General features: G+C 44.2%; 1 protein-coding gene across 1 annotated transcript in view; it reads right to left on the bottom strand.

Annotated features, from left to right (window-relative positions):
• LOC139277500 (partitioning defective 6 homolog beta-like) overlaps nucleotides 1-5,168 on the bottom strand; it is an 89,382-nt gene extending 84,214 nt beyond the window's left edge. Inside the window, exon 1 of the mRNA XM_070896028.1 lies at nucleotides 4,833-5,168. Within this exon, the coding sequence (XP_070752129.1) occupies nucleotides 4,833-4,895 (63 nt within the window). The 5' untranslated portion in view covers nucleotides 4,896-5,168. The remainder of the gene's footprint in view (nucleotides 1-4,832) is intronic.
• Between the last annotated feature and the right edge of the window lie 16,646 nt (nucleotides 5,169-21,814).

The following is a 21,814-nucleotide window of genomic DNA, read 5'->3' as shown; positions in this document are numbered from 1 at the left end:
AGGTTCAGAATTCTCTGGAATAGATACCCTAAAATGACGGACTTTGCAGAAATTATACGGATATTTCCACCTCTAACATCGTCTGTCTCCCCTCTCCTTGCCTCAGCTCATCCGCTGCTGAAGCTCTCATCCATGGCTTTGTTACCTCTAGATTTGCCTATTCCAACACATTGCTGGCTGGCCTCCACATTGTACCCTACATAAACTAGCGGTGATCCAAAACTCGGCTGCCCATGTCCTAACTCGCACCAAGTCCCGTTCACCCATCACCTCTGTGCTCGCTGACCTACATTGGCATCCGGTTAAGCAACGCCTAGATTTCAAAATTCTCAATCCTTATTTTCAAATCCCTCCATGGCCTTTCCCCTCCCTATCTCTAATCCTCTCCAGCCCCCCTCCCCCCACCACCACCACCGCCCCCACCACCACCCCGCCGCCCACCACCACCCCGCCAACCCTCCCCCCCACCACCACACCGCCGCCACCGCCCTCCCTCAACCAACATAACAAAAAAAAAAATTATCTGGTCATTATCACATTGCTGTTTGTGGGAGCTTGTTGTGCGCAAGTTGGCTGCTGCGTTTCCCACATTACAAGAGTGACTACACTCCAAAAGTACTTAATTGGCTGTAAAGCGCTTTGAGACGTCCAGTGGTCGCAAAAGGCGCTATATAAATGCAAGCAGTTGTTGTTGAAATGAAATAGGATTGGATCCACCAATATATAAACGAGAAGGAGAAAATTTGCTATCCCGTCCTTGATAACACTCTTGGTGATAAAAGCTGCCTACTCCCTTCAGTAAAATATTTTACACAACTACAAGAAATGAAGAAACTATCATTTTAGGAAGTATAGATTAGAATAGGAACTATTTTAACAGCACACTTGATAGGAAATGAGAAAGAAATTACAAGGGTGTAAAGGGTACATTGTGCAACTATGGTAAAGCTTTTAAAAAAGGACAAGATGGGCTGGATTTTCTACATGCAAATAATGTTGAAATAGTTCATATAGGCACACAGCAAGTGATATTCTGCCACTACAGAGTATCAATGTACAGACATGCATAATCCTCTTTTACAGGATAGAATAGAATCAGAATGGTTACAGCACAAGAGGTGGCCATTCGGCCCGTTGAGCCAGTGCTGGCTCTCTCCAAGAGCACGTCAGCTTGTCCCACTCCCTTTCCCCATAGCCCTATAATTAGTTTTTCCTTTAGGTACTTATCCAATTCCATTTTGAAAGCCATAATTGGATCAGCCTCCACCGCCTTTTCAGTCTATGCATTCCAGATCCTGACCTCTCGCTGCGTTATAACATTTTTCCTTATGTCGCCTTTGGTTCTTTAACCAATCACCTTAAATCTGTGCCCTCTTATTCCCGACCCTTCCACCAATGGGAACCGTTTCTGTACATCTATGTCTAGACCACTTCATGATTTTGAACACTTCTATCAAATCTTTCAATCTTCTCTGCTCCAACAAGAACAACCCCAGCTTCTCTGGTCTATCCACATAACCAAATTTCCTCATTCTTGGAACCATTTTTGTAATATTTTCTGCACCCTCTCCAAGGCCTTCACATCCTTCCTAAAGTGCAATGCCCAGAAGTGGACACAATACACCAGTTGAGGCTGAACCAATATTTTAATCAAAGATTCATCATAACTTCCTTGCTTTTGCCCTCAATGCATGAAGCCCAGGATCCCATATGCTTTTTTAAAATCACTTTCTCAACCTGCCCTGTCACCTTCAACAATTTGAGCACATATACCCAGGTCTCTGTTTCTGCACCCCCTTTAGAATTGTACCCTTTAGTTTACATTGCCTCTCTTCATTCTTCCTACCAAAATGTATTGCTTTGCATTTTTCTGGGTTAAATGTCATCCGCCAGGTACGCCCATTCCACCAGACTGTCTATGTCCTCTTGAAGTTTAGCACCATCCTCTTCACTGTTCACTATACTTCCAAGTTTTGTGTCATCTGCAAATTTTGACATTGTGCCCTGTACACCCAAGTCCAAGTGAGTATTAAATTTTGTCCTGGATTATTGTTTCTAAAAGCTTCCCCACTACCAAGGTTAGACTGACTAGTCTGTCGTTGCTGGGTTTATCTTTACACTCTTTTCTGAACAAGGGTGCAATATTTGCAATTCTCCAGTCCTTTGGTACCATCCCTGTATCCAAGGAGGATTGGAAGATTATGGCCTGTACCTCACCATCATCTTCCTCAGCATCCTAGGATGCATCCCACCCAGTCCTGGTGACTTATCTACTTGAAGTGCAGCCAGCCTTTCTAGTACCTCCTCTTTATAAATGTTTATCCCATAAATTAGCTCAACAACCTCCTCTTTCACTATGACTTTGGCAGCAACTTCTTCCTTGGAAAATACAGATGCAAAGTGCTAATTTTGTACCTCAGCCATGCCCTCTGTCTCCATGCGTAGGTCTCCTTTTTGGTCCCTAATCGGCCCAGCCTTCCTCTTACTTCCCATTTATTATTTATATGCCTATAAAACAACTTTTGGATTCCCTTTTATATTAGCATACTATAGAAAATTATTCTGTGTATCAATCACAACCCCTCTTGGAATTCCGATATACAAGGAAGCTGTAATTAGGACCACCTGATTTATTTTAAAACTATCAGCCAAACAATTTTTTCTACTTAAGCACGTTCCTCCCCCCCCGCGCACCTTCAAGTAACTATGTTGGACAATGTCAGTAGCAACACAATACATAATTCAATAACCAGAGTAATTATGTAACTGGGAAGATAGCCACAATAGTAAAGGCACCTCTTTTAAGTATAAAGATTTATTCAGTGGCAAAAGTGGTAGAAGTATTCAACAAATTTTGATTGACAGAGAATTAAGAGAACACTTTTTATCATTTATAAAATGATATTTATTATGACAAAAATAGGAACTTCTGCCTTTAGATTAAATAGCAAGTCTCTAAAAATGGAGGTTGCTCTGTGCGGTGCGGGGAAAACAGCAGGAGCAATGGCGAGCGAGAGAGAGAGAGAGAGAGAGAGAGAGCCACACGCACAAGACTGGACGAGACGGAAGTCGAAAGAAGGGCCGCAGGCCAAGGTCACACAGGACCAACGAACAGCGGGGGTCGTGCGGTGTGGAGCGGCAGTAGGCAGCAGAAAGACGAGGGCGAGGCATTTGTAAAGATATATGTATAAACTCCATCTGTGAGAACCAGATAAGTTTGCTGATCACATTAGTAAATAAAAGGTTGTCACAAATGGAAGCAGCGAGATTAAAATATTAACCTATGTAGTTTTTTTTGAAGATGAGTATATAATGCCCAATTGTCATCCTGCACTAACACAACCTGGTTGAAATGTAGAATACAACTGTTAGGGAGACCATTATTCCACCGTCTACCAAGAATTAAAATTTTGTTTGCTTGGTCTCTTCAAATTCAAAGAATGGATAAATATCCCAGTTCTGCTGTAAGCTCCCAGATATTTGAAACTCATGCATTTCAAGGCTACATGAGGCTGAGCAAAGAGAAAAAGGCAGCTCATCTGGTTCATCCAAAGAAGCTGGGATAGAACAGAAACTAAGAAAAGCTAAAAGTAACACCCTGAAGAGGGTAGATTAGCCCCTTATGGACTGTTTCCAGTACTCAGTTATCACTTTAGTATTTTCACTTGCATTTTATTTTGCCAAGTTTCTTAATTATTGTAAATAAATTTTATCAGTAGTTGATGCAGCATTAAAATATTTTCTATCTTCAACATGACAAGAGATATAGCAGGCATTTTATTTGTCCTCAAGTAATTTGGGATTGGGATTGGGATTAATGATGCGACCAGGGCTAAACTCACTCTGGGCATCAGAAGATAAGATACAGATGTCATTGCATAGGATACATGATATATTTAAGGAAGTGGTCATCAAGCCATTCACATGAGGAAAAGGTGTTGGATGCAGCCCAAATTACAGTAGTGTAATATACATTGTAATTGGGCAGGTGATCATCAAATGCTTAAGCAGCCAAATTGCTGTGTGTCTTCTCTCCCTCCCATAAAACACTACCCATTTTGAGAATTTTCAAAATGATTACAACTTAAAATGGTAAATTAAATGTTTTAGAGCACATTCATTTACAGGTGGAGATCCAGAAGGAAATTAATAAAGTGTGAAATGTGGCACATAACCAATGTGTGACAAACTGACAAAAATCCCCAAAATTATGCAATTTTCTGTTTCAGGGACATATCACTATTTGATCTTTTTGCTTAGCTCCCAACTTAACTTGTACACCCAGAATAGTTATAATTCCCTTTCCATTTCAGATCGGCTTCCAGATAAATCCTTTTGGGAACGCTCTTGGTATAATGAATCTGAACTGCATCACTAATTGCTTTGTATTGGCATTTACAAGCCACAGTACTGTGAAAAGTTCCGTATACAGGGCTGAGCACAAAACTGACATTTAACGTAATGAATTGCATAACCAAAAAGTTGTTACAGGTGGTGGTTTTGTTTTCTGCAAGATCAAGATGTCGTAATAACTTCATGGAACTGTCACTTGTTCCAACTCCCCCAGCAAAACCTGAACGGAGAACCAGCAACCAACCTACCACAAGTGAAACATAACATAATGCCCTAAATCCCTGTAATTGAAACAGGCCTGTCTGTGTCTGACCAGAGGATTGAACCCTGGCCCCAGCAGCCTTGCTGACAGATGCTGTGCCAACACGGGGAGCATTAGCCGGGACGCTGGGTCTAATTCCCCTGCGGCAGCGGCTTCACAAACTGGCAAAGCTCCCTCCCTCTTTGCTCATAACACCGTGGCCCCCTCACGCACACACCTTGCTCTTCACCTCCACCGTCTCCAAGCTTCTGGACGACGTACGGTGGTGAGTCTTGATCATTTTCGGTGAAACCTTTCCCGGCCGTTTCGGCGCCGGCCGCTCGTTCGTTCCCAAGTGCAGCGACTCAGTCCGAGTGAGAGTGGTGGGTGAGGGGGGTAGGAAAACTCCAGGATGGATGTCGGAGCTGCGCCAAACTCCCCCCTCCCCTTTTCCTCCTCCTGTTGCTGCGTGGCCTTGCGGCCAATCAGCGAGTGTCCAGCGCGAGGGGGGCTGCGCGTCTCGAGCTCACTCACAGCTGCTCGCGCTCCGTCCCCTCCTGACGACCTGCAAACTCCGGACTTTGTTACCACCTGACGTCACCCTCCCCGGAAACCCAGCCTCGCTTTCACCTGTGCGCGCGCTCCCGCCCTGCATCATCTCGCGGCTGGCCGACTGCCGCGCGAGCCGCTGCACGCGCTCGATTGTCTCGCCGTTCTCTTCTCGTGCACTTTGAATGCACGCGCTCCCCGACGGCGGTTGACAGTCCGTGCCGGAGGTTCGATGCATTGCTCGGACGTTGTTCGCGGTTGCGTTGTCGGAAATGCGCTTAGCAGCAGGTATAGACGTCTGCGCTCAAACTCCGACTGACAGCCATCTTATCGTGCACCCGAATCTGAGGGAAATCGTTGTCAAACTTTTGCTCCTGTGCACTACTACGGACATTAGCATCATTCTCATAACAAATATATAGTTACTAATTAATACAAGGAATCCACACATGAAAGAATAGATTAAATTTAAACCTTCATCAAGATATAAAGATGCAATTTTCTAGATACTAATTAAATAGGCTTTAGTTAGTGCCATGAATACTATTGGCTTGCATTGTTCAGCCAAATGGATGTGGCTAAGGAAAAGAGGCTAAATTATGAGGGGCCTAGATCATCATGATAGGTAGTCCCTTGGAGTCGAGGATGACACACTTCCACATTAAAAATTAGTTCTCAGACGACTGATAAGTCCAATGCAGGAGCTACAATTGCTGTCGCAGGTTGGACAAATTGTGGTTGAAAGGATGTTGGTTGAAGTGCCAGTTTGTTGAAGTGCTTGGGTTGTCATGCGCTCCTTCCGCCATATGCGCTTGGTCTCCGTTTGCTCCTGGCAAAAAGACTCGAAGAGTTCGACGCTCTCACAGATTATTCTCTTCCATTTTGAGCGATCTTGCACCAGGGATTCACAGGTGTCAGTGGGGATGTTGAACTTCTTCAAGGAGGCCTTCAGGGTGTCCTTGAAGCGTTTCCTCTGCCCACCTGGTGCCCGTTTGCCGTGTTGGAACTTCGAGGAGAGCACTTGCTTTGGGAGTCTCATATCGGGTGTACGGATGATGTGGCCAGACCATTGGAGCTGATCGAGCATTGTCAATGCTTCGATGCTGAGGATGTTGGCCTGCACGAGAACACTGACGTTGGTACTACGCCTATCCTGCTAATGAATTTGCAGGATCTTCCTGTGGCAGCATTGATGGTACTTATATAGAAACATAGAAAATAGGTGCAGGAGTAGGCCATTCGGCCCTTCAAGCCTGCACCACCATTCAATATGATCATGGCTGATCATTCACCTCAGTACCCTTTCCCGCTTTCTCTCCATACCCCTTGATCCCTTTAGCCGTAAGGGCTATATCTAACTCCCTCTTGAATATATCCAATGAACTGGCATCAACGACTCTCTGCAGTAGGGAATTCCACAGGTTAACAACTCTCTGAGTGAAGAAGTTCCTCCTCATATCAGTCCTAAATGGCCTTCGCCTTATTCTAAGACTGTGTCCCCTGGTTCTGGACTTCCCTAACATCGGGAACATTCTTCCCGCATCTAACCTGTCCTGTCCCGTCAGAATCTTCTATGAGATCCCCTCTCATCCTTCTAAACTCCAGTATATAAAGACGCAGTTGATCCAGTCTCTCCTCATATGTCAGTCCAGCCATCCCTGGAATCAGTCTGGTGAACCTTTGCTGCACTCCCTCAATAGCAAGAACATCCTTCCTCAGATTAGGAGACCAAAACTGAACACAATATTCCAGGTGAGGCCTCACCAAGGCCCTGTACAATTGCAGTAAGACCTCCCTGTTCCTATACTCAAATCCCCTAGCTATGAAGGCCAACATGCCATTTGCCTTCTTCACCGCCTGCTGCACCTGCATGCCAACTTTCAATGACTGATGAACCATGACACCCAGGTCTCGTTGCAACTCCCCTTTTCCTAATCTGCCACCATTCAGATAATACTCTGCCCTCGTGTTTCTGCCACCAAAGTGGATAACCTCACCTTTATCCACATTATACTGCATCTGCCATTCATTTGCCCACTCACCCAACTTGTCCAAATCACCCTGCAGCCTCTTAGTATCCTCCTCACAGCTCACACCACCATCCAGTTTAGTGTCATCTGCAAACTTGGAGATATTACACTCAATTCCTTCATCCAAATCATTAATGTATAATGTAAAGAGCTGGGGTCCCAGCACTGAGCCCTGTGGCACTCCACTAGTCACTGCCTCCCATTCCGAAAAGGACCCATTTATCCCGACTCTCTGCTTCCTGTCTGCCGACCAATTCTCTATCCACGCCAGTACATTACCCCCAATACCACGTGCTTTGATTTTGCACACCAATCTCTTATGTGGGACCTTGTCAAATGCCTTTTGAAAGTCCAAATGCACCACATTCACTGGTTCTCCCTTGTTCACTCTACTAGTGCTTTGATGTGCCTGCTGTATATAGTCCATGTCTCAGAAGCATATATGAGGGCAGGTATCACTACTGCTCTGTAGACCATGAGTTTTGTGCCAGTTTTAAGGTTCTGGTCTTCAAACACTCTGTTCCTTAGGCGACTAAAGGCTGCGCTGGCACACTGAAGGCAGTGTTGGACCTCGTCATCGATGTCTGCCCTTGATGACAGTAGGTTCCCGAGGTATGGAAAATGGTCCACGTGGTCCAAGGCCTCATCATGGATTTTGATAATCGAGGGCAGTGCTGTGTGGCGGGGGCAGGTTGATAGAGCACCTTTGTTTTACGGTTGTTTACTGGAAGACCCATGCTCTCGTACGCTAGGGTGAACGTGTTGACGATGGTTTGGAGTTTGTCTTCCAAGTGAGCACAGACGCAAGTGTCATCTGCATATTGTAATTCGATGACAGAGGATGGCACGACCTTGGATCTTGTCTGAAGGCGACGGAGGTTGAACAGTTTCCCGTTTGATCTACAGATTATCTCCACTCCAGCGGGAAGCTTGCTGATGGTGAGATGTAGCATTGCAGCAAGTAAGATTGAGAAGAGCATTGGTGCAATGACACAGCCTTGCTTCACCCCGGTTCGTACATGAATTGGGTCTGTGGTGGATCCATTGGTCAGGATCACGGCTTGCATGTTATCATGAAGCAAGCGGAGGATGATGACAAATTTTTGAGGACAGCCGAATTTCAAGAGTACACTCCATAATCCTTCATAGTTGACAGTGTCAAAGGCCTTTGTCAGGTCAAAGAAGGCCATGTATAGAGGTTGGTTTTGTTCTCTGCATTTCTCTTGAATTTGTCGTGCAGTGAAGATCATTTTCAATTTTGCCTCTTAGTGGGCGGAATCCTCATTGCGACTCTGGGAGGAGCTCTTCTGCCACAGGGAGAAGACGGTTGAGGAGGATTCTTGCGATAACTTTTCCTGTGGTAGACAGCAAGGAAATTCCTCTGTAATTACCGCAATCGGACTTATCTCCTTTCTTGAAGATGATCGTGATTACGGTGCCTCTGAGATCCCCTGGCATGCTCTCCTCTTTCCAAATAAGAGAAATAACCTCATGTATTCGCGTCAATAGTGCTTCTCCGCCATGTTTTAGTGCTTCGGCAAGGCCTAGATAGAATGGATAGGAAGGACCTATTTCCCTTAGCAGAGGAGTCAACAACCAGGGGCCATAGATTTAAAGTAATTGGTAGGAGATTTCGAGGGCATTTGGGGGGAAATTTCTTCACCCAGAGGGTGGTGAGGATCTGGAACTCACTGCCTGAAAGGGTGGTAGAGGCAGAAACCCTCACCACATTTAAAAAGTACTTTGAATGTGCACTTGAAGTACTGTAACCTATAGGGCTACGGACCAAGAGCTGGAAAGTGGGATTAGGCTGGATAGCTCTTTGTCGGATGGTGCGGACACGATGGGTCGAAATAGCCTCCTTCCGTGCTGTAAATGTCTATGATTCTATCATTGGCGATTTAAAGTCCTTTTTCCAGGTGTTTTTCCATTTGTATTTTTAGCAGCAAAAAAAGGGGAGAAAATAAGGGAAGAAATTAGAGCCCAGAAATATCAGGGTAAATTCAGAAAAAATCAGTAAACATCAGGGAGTTGAGTTTCCATTTATTTCCACTAGTAATACCAACACTCTCCGGGCAGAATCGGCCGAGCCAGCGCAAAAGATCGGGTAATTTTAAACATGTGAATTACACCTAAAACCACTTACGTTTGTGTTTTCTGCCATCTTTTATGCTGGTTCAAGATTCAATTTACCCACACCCTACTTCTTCTTAAGCAGTCCCCCAGAGTCAAGGATGACTTGCTTCCACACTAAAATGAGTTCTAAGGTGACTGATGAGACCAATGTGGAACCTACAGTCTCTGTCACAGTTGGGATAGATGGTGGTTGGAAGGACGGGTGGGTGGGGTGCTTGATTTGTCGTATGCTCCTTCCACTGTTTGTTCTTGGCTTCCGCCTGCTCCTGACGAAGAGACTCGAAGTGTTCGGCGCCTTCTCGGATGCTTCTTTGAGCAGTCTTGGGCCAGGGATTCCCAAGAGTCGGTGGGGATGTTACATTTTTTCAAGGAGGCTTTGAGAGTGCCCTTGAAGCAATTTTTCTGCCCTCCTGGGACTCTCCTGCCATGACATAGTTCAGAGTAGAGTGATTGTTTCTGGAGTCTAGTATCGGGCATGTGGACAATGTTGCCTGTCCATTGGAGCTGATCGTCCCACGCCCACAAAACCAGCCACGCCCCAGGTCAACATTGGGAGATTCCACCGATTGAGCTGGTCCTTGGGAATGCTCTTCAAATTGCGCTCATTTTCTTAGGTGCACAGGCACTAGTAAGGATGTTTCTAAAGTTTTTTTTCATATATTTAATTTACTAAGTAACTGACTAGTATACACCACTGAAATTGTTAAATGGCTCAGTATAGTTTTTAAAGGACATTTTCAGTGAATTTAAATCAGGTTATTTACAGGTGGAAGACTTGACACACTTATTAAAAATACTTATTTTTGATGATAAACCCATTTTCAGCTGTATTAATAAAACTGCACCATGTTACCACATTGAAATACATCAAGGAATACTTTCTAATAGAAAGAAAAATACAATTACATTGTATTACGCTGGATCATGAAAGATTTTACATTTATGAGGCTAAGTGATAACCTACAATTGTTTACAGAATTCAGAGAACCACTTTTACCAGCTTCAATGGGCGTTCCAAATTAGTTCCAGCAGCACAGGTACACCACTCACCAAGCACACAAGACTGCCACAAGCACCAAGTTTGAGACAAAGAGTTAGGATGTGGTAGTGCAAGAATTTCAGAAAGAAGAGAGAACTTGCATTTATCATCATCATAGGCAGTCCCTTGAAACGAGGATGACTTGCTACCACGCCAAAAAAAGGATGAGTTTACAGGTGTTTCAATGAAGGATCTAATATTCCAGGTCCTGAACTACATCCTGAAGGGTGGAAGATGCCTGTGCTTGGATTTTTTTAACGTGGGGTGGTCGTTGCACACTAGCTTGCTTGACAGAGCTAGGTCTTGGTCCAATGGCAAGGGTTAACCAAGATGACTGGAGACCTGTTCTGCTGTACGGACCTAGTGCGCACACATGTTGCAGTGTGGGCTTTATAGCACCTTTCACAACCTCAGGATGTCCTAAAACGTTTCACTATCAATTAAGTATTTTTCAAATGTAATCCTGTTGTAATATGGGAAATGCAACAGCCAATTTGTACACAGCTTCCACAAACAACAATGAGATAATGAGAGGGCTGCACTCTTCTTCAAATAGTGCCATGGAATCTTTTACATCCACCTGAAAGTACAGCCAGGGCCTTGGATTAACATCTCATCCAAAAAACTGTACCTCCAACAGTTAGCACTTTTTCAGTACTGCACTGAAACATCAACCTAGATTATGCAATCAAGTTTCTTGAGTAGGTCTTGAACTAAAAAAGAAACCCTGATGTGAGAGTGCTACTACTGAGCCAAGGCTGATTTAGAGGAAGAAAAGGTAACAAAAAGGTATTCAATTTTACTCAATTCTATAATAAAAAAAATTAAATCTTTACAGTCAAGATTATTGTAGGCAAAAAAGGAGGCCATCCTTCCAATAAGGTGATCTTACTAGAATCTGTCATTAGGGACAGAGTGACTGAGCACTTGGACAAATATTAGATAATCAGAGTCAGCATGAATTTGTAAGTCATGTCTGACTAAGCAAGTTGAATTTTTTGAGGAGGTCACTAATCAATGTTTCCGCTAAGCTGCAAGGCCACGCAGCAGTCTGGAGGTTCCGCACAAGTCGCTCACTGGCTTTTCAATGGGAATAACCGTGCATGCGCGAAAATTTGAATGGGCTGCGTAGCCAGTTAAAGGGATCGTGTATGAAAAAAATTACAGGGAACATTGACACTAATATGGTGGGAAGGGAGTATCTAGTGATGTTATCTATATGGACTTCCAGAAGGCATTTGATAAACAATTTAAGAGTAGTAACAAGCAGGAGTGTAAAGGCACCTGAGAGAGATTATTAGCAAAAATAAAAGAGCACGGAACTGAACACATACCTTGCAACATGAGGTGAAAATTGGCTGGGAGATAGGAGAGACAGAATAAAAGGTATATACTCTGATTGGCAGGATGTGACAAGTGGTGTAAACTTGTAAATGCCTTGGGACATTTTATTACATGAAATATGCTATATAAATACAAGTTGTTTTTGTTGTGCTCCCAGGGATCTGTACGAGGGCCTCAGCTATTCACCATATTTATAAATGAATTGAATGAAGGAATAGACAGTTTGCATATAACACCAAGTTGGGAGGCAAATTTAGTAAAGCAGATGGGAGCAGAAAAGGATATAAGCAGATTAAAATGCTTAAAGAATTCAATAGGGTAGATCCAGATACACTATTTCCTCAGGTGGGGTTATCCAGAACAAGGAGGCATAACCTTAAAATTAGAGCCAGATCATTTAAGAGTGAAATTAGGAAGCACTTCTTCATACAAAAGGTAATAGGAATCTGTAATTACCTCCCCAAAAGATTGTGGACGCTAGGTCAATTGAAATATTCAAGACTGAAAGCAACAGATTTTGTTAGGTAAGGTTATCCAAGGAATATGGAGCAAAGGCAGTTAAATAGAGCTGAGATACAGATTACCTATGATCTATTTGAATGGCAGACAGAATTGAGGGACTGAATGGCCCACTCCTGTTCCTATGTCTTTATAGGGCAGCAATATATTTTTTAATTTGTATTCACTGTGACATTAATACATTCATCATGCATTACATGGCCAGATGCAGGCAAGAAGGAAATTGTGCAAGGATAGTGCTGTGCCTAGCCATTAACAACTAAATATTCTACTTTAAAATGTACAATTCACTTTTTTTGCCTGTAACGTTTAATTATTTACTTTATAAACTTCATACTGTCAGCTCTTACATTTCTTCCATTTGCTAAAATTATCTCAAAATGTGACTCCCTGAAAGAATGTTTCCTCTTCCAACCCCCTCCCCCCCTAACCCCACCACCCACCCCCACCATGCAATAAGTCACTTCTACGTGTTGGTCCCTCTGGAGCCCTTATCAGAAACTGACCAGAATCACTTAATAGCCCATTTATATTGCAGCACTAGCTCCAGAGGCAGCCTTTGAATGCATTCAGGCACATATGCCATTGACAGTTTGCATATAACACCAAGTTGGGAGGCACATTTAGTAAAGCAGATGGGAGCAGAAAAGGATATAGGCATATGTGCCTGAAAAGCCAAGGAATGCAGGGCTAAAAAATTGTTTAGGCCCATTTTCAGGTGTAGAATGGCCAGCGCTCTCAGAAGGCGGAATTATATGGCAGCAAAGTTAAATGGCTACCAGAACTGCAAAGTGAATCCTGCATCATGTTGCTGACATCGTTATGCACGTTATGTGATGTACATGCTGGACATTTCGCACATGTACATATGGCTTGATGCAACATGCAGAATGACATAACTAATGCGATGCATACACATGTTGGGACCCAATGGACCAGAAAGTTCAGGATTTTGCAGATGAGAATCATTTTTTTTACCAACTCATAAACAAAGGGATTTTAATTGATGGAAATCAGCAAAAAAAAAAACAACTTTAATGATCCCTAGATATTTCCCATGAAATATGATTTTTATTGAAAGAAAAAATTTGCATTTCTCTTCTGGTTTATCATGCCAAAGTGTTTCACATGCAATGAATTATGTTGCGCAGTTGCTCCTCATACAATATGCTTAAGTTTGAAATAATTTCCAAGACTGAGCCAGACAGATTTTAATTTAATATTTATTAAATCCAGCTAGGTCTTAAGGGACCAAACTAACTTAATGATGATTCTGAATGGATGCCCTGCAAGATAATTTCTTTACCCTGTTTGCTCCAATATATCTGCTGAAATCGATCGAAAGCAGTGCACAATGCATTGTAGAGCAACTCTGTGAGTACTCTGTAAATTAAAACTTTAAAAAGGAGTTGATGTGTGCATATTTAACATTGACAGAATTACATTTGGGGGGGAAATACTTAATATTGCAGCTATTAATACTCAGCTATTTTCTTTGCTTTTTCTTTGTGTGGACTTTTGTGCTGTTCAAAATGAGGGATAGCATTACTGGGAAATAGAATATCTTTACAAATTTTTGCACCAAATGTCAATAGAGATACAGGTTGAACCTCCCTTATCCGGACCTGGCCTATTCCGAATGAGGAATATTTCCGGATAAGGAGGGGGTTAGGGTTAGGATTAGGGTTTTCAGTGTGTGTGTGTGTGTGTGTGTGTGTGCGTGTGCGCCGATTGGCTGGAACGACTGTAAGTCAGTCAGTCAGTCTCAGCTCACATTGGAGACCAAACTATTCTAGAGTTCTCGAGTTAGCATATTCTCAAAATCTATGGAATGGTTAGCTGATCCAAAATATTCAATAAGAAGTAGGGATCAGTGTCCCTTACACAAGCTGCTAGTAATGTATTCAGCAATAACTATGATCAAGGCCCTAGATGGAGTCATGAGTGGATGCAATGCCACAGTTTACAAAACATGCAAAAAACAAAAGCACCAGTATTAAGCAAAAAAGATTCAAGCCCATCTGACTTTTTAACATTTTGTGATACTAAAAAGGTAAATACTTTGAAAACATTTTCTGACCAATTTCTATTGGAATTTCCATCAGTGTGGTGTTGGCGGGCCAGCAGACCCCCCGAGGTGTCAACAGGCCATTGGGCCCCGAAATGTCGGCGAGCAGTCGGGCCCTAGAGGTGTCGGCTCCGAAGTTGGGTAAATTTATTTTCAATTGATATTTTTCGAGGATTTGGGGTAAACTTATTATGGGTCTGTAAGTGTAAATGGGCGTCCGGGAATGTTTCCGAACGAGGGTTGGTTCTGGATAAAGGAGTTCCGGTTTAAGGGAGGTTCAACCTGTATTCAGATTGTGCTATCCCAACGATTGTGTCATAACTTCTAGTCTTTGGAAGAACACACACTACTACATCAATGCAAAGTTATCCCACTTCCCACACCAACCATACTAGGGCCCCTTTGAGCAGGCCTACCAATTTTTAACAAATGGGGGCAGCGTTGTGCTGTAGGTTTCTCATCATGAAGAACTGAGTTGAGACTGGCAAGCTGTTTTTACATAAGACCCTTAGAGATAACATTTAGAGAAGAATTTGCAGTTTAGCTGAATTTGCTACTTTGCTACACCAATTTTCTCTCTTATTCTCCTGAAGACATTGAATCCTTTCGGGGTATGGTTCCACAAGTGGCAGCCACTCTCTTATACCTCACTCAAGTGGACATTGTTGATGTGTGAGTCTTGATAAGGTGTGTTGGCAGGGGGCATCGTAGCTGAGCCAAATCCTTTCTCGCCTGACCTTCATGTACTTCCAGGACAGGTTGCTGCATAGAGATCAGGAGCTGGAATCCAGCGTGATTTTCCTCCCCATAACCCAGAGGTTCTGAGGTCAACTGTAGTGCCCATAGTGCTGTCCTGTCTGAGGTGAGCAAGTGACTGGTGAAAGAACCTGGTGGGATCTCCTTGGTCTGCACAGCTCAGCTGCTGCCTGAAATATTCTTCTGAAATATTTGTGAAGCCCTCCTGCTCTGGCAATTAATAACTTAAATAAAACAACTTTTGTTTAAAAAAAAAGTATGCATCACTTTTGGTACCAGGGAGCAGCCATTCTGCCACCTTGTGGACTGCTACTTGGTGTTTTCTCAACAAGAAAAGGCTAAGGAGGCAAAATTGGGCTCGGTAGCATTGTTTTTTGGGCACTATAAGACCCTTTAAGGTTCCAAAATGGCATCCACGGCTCACGGCACTTCTGACACAAAGAGCGCTGGACACCATATTTTAAAGAGGTTAGCGTGTGCTTGCCTAACATTCACCGGCAGCATGCAAAGCAGGCAGATCATGACGTCAATCAGTAGTCAATGTGACAAAGTGAGTGTGGCTCGGAACCTTTATGCGTCTGGCTCTTTCCAAGCTACTGCTGCAGATATAAGCAACATTGCTAAGTTTATGGTGCACTGTTGCGTAAGGGATGTAACTGAAGCTCTCTATTCAAAAAGGGTTAATTGCATTTCATTCTCTCTTGCCAGAGACAAGCAGGCGGAGTGAGCACATGGCTTCGCTAGGATTGTAGGCATCCCCATGGTGCAGGGTGCCATTGACTACACACATATTGGTTTGCATGCACCTCATGTCAACTCTGACATGTACCTGAACCATAAGAATTTCTACTCCCTCAACCTGCAGCTGATGTGTGACACAGGCAGTGCACCATGCAGGTCAATGCTGGGTATCCTGGAAGCAATCACAATGCATTCTTTCTTTGGCAGTCCAGTGTGCTAGCTGTATTTCAGCCACCACAGCAAACCTAAGAGTGGCTACTGAGCGATAAGGGTTATCCACTGACGACATAGCTCATGACTCCGGTTCACAACCCACGCACATGTGCGCAGCACACATACAATAAGAGCCATGCTGCCACAAGAAATCTGATATAGTAGACCATTGGCATCCTGAAGCAATGATTTCGCTGCCTGGACCGCTCGGGAGGAACCCTGCAGTACTCGGCAAGATTTGTTGTGGCATGCTGCACAACCATGCCATCATGAGGGATCACCCTTTGCCATCACCTATTAGGCGAGAAGCTAAGGAGCAGGAGCACTAGGAGTAGGAAGTAGAAGAGGAGGAGGCGGAAGAGGAAGGGAGTCTACAACTTAGACCGCCCCTTTCTGCCCGGGCTGTACATGAACAAATAATTAATGAGTGATACCAATAACCTCAACCTTAATTCCCCATTCACCAACTGTCCCACATTTCTACACTCCTTACCTTCCCTCTGTCACTGACATCATCCTCTTCCCCACAATGCAAAAATAGAAGACAACACAAAATTCACATTCCAATCCAAATTTATCACTTAATTTATGCTATAGTGCATAAAAAAGTAATCACCCTTATGCATTCCCTTAGTGTCTCTTCTCTGTGCCTTTGTCTGTCCTAGTGCTCCTACCAGGTGCTTCCGCAGTGGCTACATCATTGCTGATGGAAGGCTGCTGACTTTCATTGGAAATGACTGCGGATGGCCTTGCAGGGTGACCTTGAGCAGCTCTGGGCCAAGAGGGCCCGGCTTCAGACTGCACCATCTCAGCCTGGGGTGCAGCAATCTGGGCCAGCGGGCTGACAAGCAACAGCAAGGCACTGGTGAAGTGGCAAGGGTGGGATCACGAATGCTGTCATCTGGAGAGAGAACAGCAGGGTCGTATTGCGTGGAGCCATTGCCACTCTCCCAGGGCAGTGCCTCAGCAATCCTGGTACTCTGTTGGAGAGCAGATTACTGGAATGATGTGACGTCTTGGAAGACCCTTTGAACAGTGGTTTCCATAGCCATGATGGCAGCAGTCTGAGCTTCCATGCCAGTAAGTTTAAATTCCATGGCAGCAAGCTGAGATTGCATGACACCAGTCTGAGGGCTAGACTTTCCATCAGTTTCATTTTGCTACCGCACACTTACTGCCCTTTTTAATGCTGAGATAAAGTATAATGCCCATTTATCGCCTATTTCCCTGCAAAATGGAAACTAACATCTATTTATCGCTCATTTATCGGCAGCATCAAGTTAACGCCGAGAATTAAACTGTCCAGCCATATTTTAATGCCGTAAAGGCACAGAATACAGTTTTTAAATGAAACTAACGCCCAGAAACCACCCAGAATATCGCTAAGCTTTACTATTATGTCCGTAATGTACTTAAGAATGACTCCACGAGGCAATCTGTTGTACTCAAACTGTAGTGACTTTGGTCCTTTATTCCAAACTCCAGAGTGAGGCAGCCGCATGGTGGCTCCCCTTTTATACAATTCCTGCCACCAGGGCAGGAAACCCCCGGTCTCAACCAGTTGCTCCCTCTAGTGGTGCCAGCATGTATATACACAGTGTAAACCTTATTGAAAGTACATCAGGTAAACAAGTCTCCATCTTATGCAACTATACAGTGACTACACTGAGAGTATATCTATAGTCTGCATATATAACATTTACTTTTGGTATCTCACCCACATATCGCCGAAAAGATTGCTCGCCCAAAAAAACGCTGAAAAAAAGCTGCACTCACCTAACCTGAACCCAGCGGTATGAACGCCATTTTGTAAAGCGGAGGACTTTTCATATAAAAGGCTGCTTCAAGTTCTGGGGAGTTTTGATTTAATCTGTGAGTTATTTTAAGATGAATATAAAATCTGAAGAAAGAGCTTATCATATTGTGGACGAATTGAATTTATTTTATGAGTTTTAGTAGGAAAATTGATTGTTTGTGAACAATAGGTATAATAGTAATTGCAATGGGGCCTGTAATTTCTGAGCCTGTATTGATGACTATTCACATGCTGCAGACTAGAGATGGGAGAAGGTATATTGAAGAGCATTATGTGCCCAATCAAAGAAGAGGAGGAGAACTTACACCCGATGAACATACAGGGAGAAGCAGTCTTACCTGAACTGGAGAACATGTGTCTTAGGAGACTGCGCTTCTGAATGGAGGTCATCAGTGAGATATGCCAGCACATTAGGAGAGATCTGAAGCCTAACAGCACCATCAGGACCGCATTGTCCGTTGAGGTCAAGGTAACTGTGGCACTTTCCTTCTATGCATGGGCTCCTTTCAGGCCTCAGCTGGCGACATTATGCTATCTCACAGCATGCCACACATTGCTGCATTCGACAGGTGATTGAAGCCCTTTTACGCTTAGAGGATGGACTTTATAAGCTTCCCTATGACCAGGGAAGCACAGAGTGAGAGGGCTGTAGGTTTCTCGAGAATAGCAAACTTCCCCAAGGTGCAGGGAGCAACAGACTGCAGGCACATCGCCATGTGAGCACCTTTTCAGGATGCAGAGGTTTTTTGGAGCCGAAAGGGATTCCACTCCCTGAATGTGCAACTCGTTGTCGACCACAAGCAAATAATCATGGTAGTAAATGCAAAATTTCCAGGCAGCATCCATGATGCACACATCTTGCGTGAGAGCACTATCTCTGACCTGTTTAAGAGTCAGCCACAAGATCAATGCTGGATGCTTGGTGACAAAGGATATGGCCTCGCCACCTGGCTGATGACCCTCCTGCGTAAGCCCCAGACAGAAGCCGAGAAGCGATACAACGAAAGCGACACAATATTGTCAAAAAGACAATTGGAATGCTTAAGCAGCGCTTCAGATACCTGGACCACTCAGGAGACGAATTTCAATACCACTCTGAGCAGGTCGCTCAATTCATTGTGGTGTGCTGCATGCTGCAGAACTTGGCTACCAGGAGGGGACAAGAATTGCCAGATGGAACTGCCGGTCCACCTCAGGAAAGAGGAGAAGCGGAAGAGGAAGTGGACGATGACCTCGGGCAAGACAATCAGGATGACAAAACCATGCCCCACCCCTCTATAGACTGCAGGAAAGGGCCCATGGTGGCTACACAGCAGCGAGACTGTTGTATCAACAGCTCATAAATTAATGCTTTGCTTGAAATAAGGTTGGTGGTAGTTACTCAGCTGCAAGACTGTTGTGTCTGTAGCTCATAAATGAATGGTTTGCATTATGTTGGTGACAGTTACAGTTGATTTACGTACATTTAATGTTCGCCTTTCATGGTTTGGGCTCGCCAGTGTTTAACGTTACAGCTATCTGAAGACAATGCACAACAATGTTAAGTTAAATTTTAAAAAATTTATGTTAATAAAGACTGTTTAAAATTCAAAAACATAACACAACACACAACACCACCACCCCAAATTTTGAACATTTTAACATCACAGTAAATAACAACAAATACAACAAGGATTTTAATAAAAATGCATGCACCCCACTCCCCCAAACCATCCCAACATTGAAAAACTGGAAAACAACAACAAACAATGTCAACAACTAACCTAATAAACTACCCACCCAACAGGCAATTAAAAAAAAAATAAACGTACAACAACTAACAAACCCATTCCCTCCCTCCCTCCCTCCCTCCATCCCTACCTGCGGCCATACCCCTCCTTTTCTTTCCCCTCGTGGGTCTTTACCCCACCTCTTCCCTACCAACTCCAAGCCACTTTGCTGCAGTGCACCTCAAGCGCTGCTTTGGTTGGGGGGGGGGGGGGAGGGGTGACGGCAGATCCATTGCTTGGGCCGATGATGCAGAGGACATTTCCAAAATGTTTCCGAAACGTCCTCTGAGCCAGAAGCAAGCGCCTCCTCCTGGCTCACATGTGTCTCTAGCAAGGGGGGTGCGGCTCCTTGGGGTGTAGTGCCGGATTCCAGGACCACTGCTAGCCCTCTGGCACCAGTGTTCCTGGCTATTATCTCCAGGGCCACCGTTATCCACGTCACCTTACCATTGATTTTGTGGACAGAGTGGCAACCTGGGCAGATGTACCTCCCATTGCCTGGAGGAGCCCCCGACCGATTTCGACGCTCTTCCTGGACAAGTTAACTATGTCCACACTCCGATCTACTGGTCTTGGAGCAGTCCGACTGCGCCGAACCAACCTCCGCGGGTCAGCACCGACATGGAGTCTCTCGGGGTCCCCTGCGACAGAGTGCTTGGCCCCACTACCTCCACGGTCAAGGAGGTCGTGGCTGCAGGAACACTGGTTGCTACTGCTGTAGCCTCCTCCTCCTCCACTTCCTCACTGTCCTCATTGGAGAGGAGGACCTGCAACAGGACGGGCGAGATACGGAGCTCCTCGCCCACAGAAACAATTAGCGCCACCGGATCCAATAGGCGCCTGCGGTTCCTGTAGGGCCTGCAAGGCCAGCGCTCTTGGCTGAGCTAGAAAACATAAATGAGGTAATTAGAGGAGGAGTGGGTGCTAGGGTCACATGAGTATCCAAACGCTACACAGGCTACACAGGCATATGCATGAGAGCAACACTACTGCTATAAAAATACTGACAGACATCACATTTAATGAACTTCAGGACAGTACAAAATCTGTATTACAATGATTTTCATGATCCCATCATTAATTACATAACATTGCATCAATAAAATACAACATATCATCAAAGTTTCTTCTGCAAAAGGTGACAACAGCATGGCATGGCATAAGATCATTGTACTGTACTGTACTGTTACAGATACAGATACTGATACAACAGATAGCAGATTACTGACAGATTATGCAACACAACACACATGGTAGTCCAGCGTAAACGTCATACATATCGCATGCATGCTTATATCTACCATCTGCAAATACCTTGTTTAAGATCGAGGTTTGGATTAAATGATTACCGTCTAACTACAAGACATCAGATCTGAATTTAAATTCAAAATTACAATTACAATTACAATTATATAAATAAATATAAATAAATTTAATACTTACTCTTCCGGAACCAACAAGGGCGTTCCAGCACTTGCGGCACTGGTTCAGCCCACGGACCTCATGTGTCACCAATGAGACCACTTCGACGATCTCCACCCATATTCGCTGATAAATCCTGGGGGATGGTTTCCCATAACCACCCCGGGTCAATTGGGCCCAACAAGTTTCTACCTTGTGGACGAGGGCAGCGTTAGCCTCATCAGAAAAACGCTTTGTATGCCTTCTGCCACCCAACTCCGCTCCCACCTCACCCAGATCACTAACTTCACCCTCTTCCTCCACCTCTACAACATCACCCAGCACCTCCTCTATGTGCTCCATCATTTCGTTTTAATTCTTTTCTATTCTTTTAGGAAAAAAAAACAATTATCCTCAAAACCAGCTTTCCAAACACAACCGCACTCGACTCTCTCTCTCTCTCTCTCTCTCTCTCTCTGTTCTGCTCATGTACAAATGACCCCTAACCTCCTGCAACGCGGGAAAAGACCATTGCTATGGACGCTGGCCTTTCATGACAGAAAAAAACGGAAAAAACCGCCAATGCCCATTTCACATCGCTCCCGCTAACGCCCAAATTATAAAATGGTTTGAAAATGGCCGATATTCCAATGATCACAAAGACCAATATAAACACTAACGCTGGAAATAGCGCCCACTTTTGGGCAATCTGGACACTAATAGAAAGTCTACCCCTGAGTTTCCACTGCAGCGCACAGATGTTGGGCAGATGCTGCTTATGTTGCATCGGCCATCAGATGCTATATCATGGTTGGTTCCACAGGTGTGCTTATAGAGGC

The sequence above is a fragment of the Pristiophorus japonicus genome, chromosome 12 (genome assembly GCF_044704955.1).
Source record: "Pristiophorus japonicus isolate sPriJap1 chromosome 12, sPriJap1.hap1, whole genome shotgun sequence".
In the NCBI taxonomy this organism is placed as follows: Eukaryota; Metazoa; Chordata; class Chondrichthyes; family Pristiophoridae; genus Pristiophorus; species Pristiophorus japonicus.
This window is presented reverse-complemented; position numbering and strand designations above follow the sequence as displayed.